This window comes from Vigna angularis, chromosome 10, assembly GCF_016808095.1.
Source record: "Vigna angularis cultivar LongXiaoDou No.4 chromosome 10, ASM1680809v1, whole genome shotgun sequence".
Lineage (NCBI taxonomy): Eukaryota > Viridiplantae > Streptophyta > Magnoliopsida > Fabales > Fabaceae > Vigna > Vigna angularis.
In genome coordinates, this window is record NC_068979.1 from 12,535,981 (window position 1) to 12,541,801 (window position 5,821).

General features: G+C 34.5%; 1 protein-coding gene across 2 annotated transcripts; it reads right to left on the reverse strand.

Annotated features, from left to right (window-relative positions):
- Nucleotides 1–1,101: 1,101 nt before the first annotated feature.
- Nucleotides 1,102–4,976, reverse strand: LOC108335966 (heat shock factor protein HSF8). Of its 2 annotated transcripts, XM_052869276.1 has the most exons (3): nucleotides 4,459–4,591; nucleotides 3,999–4,118; nucleotides 1,102–2,448 (listed from the first exon to the last, which is right to left on the reverse strand). In XM_052869276.1, the coding sequence occupies exons 2-3, from the start codon at nucleotides 4,020–4,022 to the stop codon at nucleotides 1,216–1,218; spliced, it is 1,257 nt and encodes a 418-aa protein (XP_052725236.1). In that variant the 5' UTR covers nucleotides 4,023–4,118; nucleotides 4,459–4,591; the 3' UTR covers nucleotides 1,102–1,215. The 2 variants fall into 2 exon arrangements, with proteins under 2 accessions (XP_052725236.1, XP_017427697.1); XM_017572208.2 differs by lacking the exon at nucleotides 3,999–4,118 and having other exon boundaries at nucleotides 4,459–4,976.
- Between the last annotated feature and the right edge of the window lie 845 nt (nucleotides 4,977–5,821).

Below are 5,821 nucleotides of genomic sequence, written 5' to 3' on the forward strand. Positions count from 1 at the left end.
AGAAAGTTTAAAGGATGGGTGAATTATGATTTTTACTGTTTTAATATTATTTTATTAATTGAAATTTACACTTTTATCGCATATTTCTTTTCTTGCAAATAGTACACCCCTGAAAAAACACCATTAGAATCTATTTCCAAACTTGAAGCTAATATTATTACTGTTGACTCTGATTTGCTATCTAAAAGATATCATGTCACTAATTCTGAATTCAATTATAGACTTTTTGAGACTAATGTTATGTGTGTGCTGATAAAAAAAAAATATTTTCTTTATATCAGAAAAGCCAAATGAAATTTTTTTAATGTTTCTGACTGTAGGAAAAATCTTGTGATTACTTACTTGTCCAACAAGGTTGCTCCTTTCTTCCTTATGTACTGCAAGACACGGTTTAAATAAATAAATGAATAGGAATAGAACCAAACTACTACATAAGTGTTTGAATATTGTGTTAAGTGATAAAAATTGGCTTATTTAAAGTGAAAAAAAATGATAAGCAAATTAACAAATAAAAAATCAAGATTTTCTAATAAATTTCAATATAAACATTTATAAAAAATCAACGGTTATCTATAAACTAAAATTAACTTATACCAAAGTGTAAAAATTCTCAATTCAATTACATGAATATTAACCGTTGAACTAATTTTACTATGGCCAACCTTATTTCTCTTTTCTTAAAATAAGTGTTAATTCAAATGTGCAATCAACTCAATCATACTCCTTTTACGAGTCATCTTATATCATAAACAATTTCTTCCAACGGTGGTGACTAATGGCTTTCAATATCATTCCTTATATTTTCCAATAGCTGAAACATAACCATAGAGAGGACAAATAAGAATCCAAGAAACAAACGGCAAGCAGCTTAATGAATTCACATAACTCAACCTCACCCAATGCCTATGACATTGGAAAAACTGATTAGATAACCAGAAACACTCCCCAAGTGGTCCACGACAAGGCCATAAATCCGTAAGTTGTTTTCAACGCAAAGCAAATGAAAAATCAATGTAAATGCAAATATGATATAGTTAGTTAGATTTTGCTTTAAATGCAGGACAAACTAAATCCATAGACGACCAAACGAGAAACATTGACTTTCAGTGACCAAGTGGGAGTGTAATTATATATAATATAGACATCACTACAGTCGTGTATTGTTTGGGTCAGGCCTTGGACAAAATGAAAGATTAATATAAATTTCATAGATAATCAAACTCGTTTTGTATCAGAAGAAAGAAGACCCATCTGCTCTGTAAGGTGATCCATACGTTGAGTTTTGCTCCATCCATTTTCCGTTGACTGGACCTCATTCCCGTTGGATACATCGGCAATATTGGTGTCGATATCCTCTGGAACTGGAGTTTGCAAAATTTCATCCCAAATAGAAGGATTTCCTAAGAAATCATCAATGTTATCAGGTGAAATGACCTCAAAATCAATGGGAAATGACCCGGCATCGCCCAGTGAAGGATCCATATATCCCTCATCCGATTCAGTTGCCATATAATTTTCTTCGGGAATATCAAGCATATTTCCTGTCACCATCTCTGTTATTGGAGGAAGATCAGGGATCACCATATCTGCTTGAGAAACGGGGATAGAAGGCACACCATGTCCTCCATCCTTTGTAACATTTTCAGAAGCTACTGCTTGTGGTACAGACGGAAATTCGGGTTTAACAGTCGGGCGGACATGCCCTTGGGTGCCAGTAGCAGCTGGAACGTGTGAAGACTGCACCGAAGCTGGAGATACCTCCTTAAGAGTGACTCCGGAAGTCCAGCCTGAAGAGCCACTACTGTCCATTCCACTGGAAGATGATGAAGCATCACCAATGATGTACTCCTCGGGGTTTTTATTAAAAGATTCTACACGAGAAGTATCCCATTTCATGATCTGCTTAAGCATGGCTTTTGCAGCTTCATTCGCCAGAGGTTGATATTTAACGATTTGTCCATCTGGAGTAGCAGCACTCACTGTTTCTGCAATACCTTCCTGCTTGAGCCTACGCTTTTTGTTGACTTCACTTATGCGCCTATTGCTCTCATTTTGTTGTACAAACTGAGCAAAGAATCCAGGGCTCTGAACAGCTTTCGCAAGGAATGACATCATTTGCTGCTGTCGTTGCTCCATTCCCTGAAGGCGCTGAACCATTGTTTGCAACTGGTTATCAGTGGTCTGTTGCTGCTGCCTCAATCTCACAAGCTCTTGCATGAGCACATTCTTATCTCTTTTAAGCCTCTCAACCTCTTCCTCAAGCCCAAACTTTCCGACTTCAACACATGCCCCTACTGATGAACTCTGTCCATGGGGTTGCTGAGCCTGTTGATGATTTTGACCATGGGCAGGTTTTCTTCGTGTTATATTCCTAAGCAAGTGCTTTTGACCCCTCAAAAAACCCTCATTTGCAAATTCCCAACGATCTGGATCAACCTTTCTGAAACCCTGATAATGATAATCAATTGATGATGTTAGAGACAAAAAGACAGGACAGATGTCAACACACTCCACAAAAGCACGGAACTTGATTGATATATAAAACAGTAAAGTATGCATAGCTAAACCTAAAAAATAGATTTAGATGATAAGCACATTCAACAACAATATAGCACAAGGATGCAAGAAAGTCTAACCATGAAAAAAAAAATCTAACTTTCAATATGATCATGAGGATTTCCTCCACAAGAGCAACTGGAACCAAGCTTGAAATGAAAGCTGAAATGTTATACTACACTCTCAACCCGGTGAGGGGATAATCTAGATGTAGATGTTTTACTAATCCCACAACGGATATACACCACTTTTACAGCCAAAAAGTCTACCACTTAATTACTCAATTAGGCTGGGGACAATCTGATGTACACAACTTATTTTAAATAGTTACTACTGAACTCATTCATTTCTGCAATAAGAAGCAATAGAACTCGTGTATCAACAACTTCAGCCTTTTCAAGAATTCTGCAGGAATAAAATATGACAAAGCTAATCTCCACCAAAAAGAATAAATTATTTGTGAAACAGATCGGGAATCTCAAGAAAGGAACTAAACTAAAATGAAATTAACATTCCTTTTCCAACGGAGTTCAGAAAATCTGAAGTAGAGACAATAACCAAATACACTGGCAGGTAGCCTGCTACGTTAACAGGAAGACCGGAAAGAACTTACTGCAACCCTGATTCAAGCCTCATTAGTGTTTTGATATTATAAATTATGCTTAACTCAGCAATACACTACGGAGCACTATACTTGTATTATAAGAAATTTGCAAGTAGTTTAAAAGTAATATGGTTGATCATGCACACAGATGTACTAAAATGAAATGAAATATCCACAATATAACCAAATATTGAAATTAACAAAAAAAATATCTACATATTCTTGTATACTCAACTTTTTCTATGAAAATAAGCCTAACAAAAAAGCAAGAGGAATACAACTTTTTAATAGTTCATATTATACTCTAAGTTGAATTTCCTAAAGTTCAAAAAATGTTTTTTAACATAACATTCACATGGAAGTATTGACTAAAGTATCCAAGTCTCATAGTAGTGTCAACAAAAGTGTCTGTTCAGACAATTCTTTTCTTTCTTTTTAATTGAGAACCTATTGAGGAGTGTTTAACATGTAGAACATATCGAAAAACCATGACAGTTCAATCGAGTGGTGTATTTGTGCTTCATATGAATACAACATCTTCGTACTATCCGAAACCCACAGACCTACCTCTATTGACAACTGATAAAATCCACAATATAGTTGCAAAGTTTGCACAATCTTCCTAAATGCAATCAATTGTCAACCAGGCCTGGCTTGTTGTTTACAAATCCTAATCCTCTGGTCATCTTTATGACTTTTCCTAAAAACTGAATTGATAACAGCACTATCAAGTATCAAAAGTTTCTGCTTACACAAAAATTAAGTATCCACAAAGAAACATAAAAACAGCCTCTGGCACCAAAGGCCTAATGTAATTGAATAAAAAACAATAGCAAACCATGGTACGATATGTCGATATCATCACAACTTTACAGCAAGAATCTTTTCGTAGACCCCAAATTCCTCTTCACAACAATTCGTCAGGTGACAGGTCTATCCTTCACACAATACGTGACACCTGATATACAATTCATCACTAAACTAGTAATAATATAGTAACTGATAAACCTGAGAACAGCTTTGTCAGTCTATTTTCATCTTCTGCTTCATCTATTTACTGATACAAGGAGGATAAGATCTCAAAACTGTTGTCATTTTTTCATACACAAAACAAAATCACAAATCCTTATCCCACCATAGCCCTCCTCCATATAATATATAAGCAAACAAATAGTTAAATACCATCAAACTTATGAATCATACTAATACACAACACAACATCATCTAAATCAACCAACTATTATTAGCAGAGTGGAGTGAACATAAAGAGAAGGAGAAAAGAAAAGGGAGAAACACACATAAGTGTTTAACTGTCTAACGAAGCTGGAGAAGTTGTTGTGTTTGAAGTATTTGGGCAAAAGGTCCCTGGCAAATTCGGGTGGGTCCCACACGATGAAGCTGTTGTTGGTTGCGCTCCATGACACGATCGCGTCGGTGGAAGGGTCTTCGACCATGTCATAAGTCTTGCTCAGAAATGGCGGCGGCGCGTTGGCGTTCGGAATCGGCGCCGTCGGAGCGGACGCACCGCTATCCATGTCGCGAAATTGAACTTAAGTAGAAAAGGCTAAAAAATAGGGTATTTAGGGAAATATGCGTGGCATTGTTTGAAAAAAAGAAACCCTAAGTTGTTGGAGAAGAGAGAGGAATTGAATTAATTAGATTTGAGAATGAGAAGAAAAGAAAAAGGAGTGGGTTTGAAGAGAAACAGGAAATGGATTGAATGAAGGACTTTGCGTCCTCCAATTACTCATTCTGTACCCTCCCAACATACCTACATCATATTTATACATTCAAATGTTTCGTGTTCATGCTACACAAATAATAGCAGTGCCTTTTAATACATTATATTATTATTATTATTATTATTATTATTATTATTGTAAGTTAATTTTACTAAATGAAAAGACATAGACCTCCAAGGAACCTTTGTATTGTATGTAATTTAGTGATGTCTGCATGCTAATTTTTTGACAAATGTTTCTCAAAATTGAGTATAAGTTGATCTTATTGAATAATACGTAGAGTACATTGTTTTATTTGTCTTCCTATTCATACTATATTTGGTCTCTTATGGAAATGTTTTGAAAAACTTGGTCTTTGTCATAAAATTACCCCTAATTGTTTGTTATATTCATCAAAACATTCTTTAATTACTCGATAATTTTATCTCCTAAAAATAGGAAAACATTATTAATAAAGCTTTAAGTGCAGACTTTTGTACTTATATCCTGAAGTAATGTTATTTTACATAACACTAAATAGAACTGTTTCTCTTCGTAAATATTCAAATTTTTATTAATGTACGAGAAAAACTAATTTTTATGATTGACTTAACTCTCGTTAAGTAAAGATAGATGAATTAATTTGGTAGAAAGATATTAATGATGTCTCAATTATCGGTGAGGAAAAATATCCAAATTTTGAGATAAATCCGGTTTATATTATTTTAAATTTAAATTTTATTTTTAGATTTTGAAAATTTAAAATCAAGATGGGTTTAAGTTAAGTCAAAGTAGTTCGGAAGATGAACTAATTAAGTTGACTTTGGACCTAATCGAATGTTTATCAAATTGGTTCAGATTAAAGATCGAGTCAAGTCAATCTTACCTAAGATTGATTAATATAATTTGATTGAAATTTGATTGAGTTGATCCGACTGAT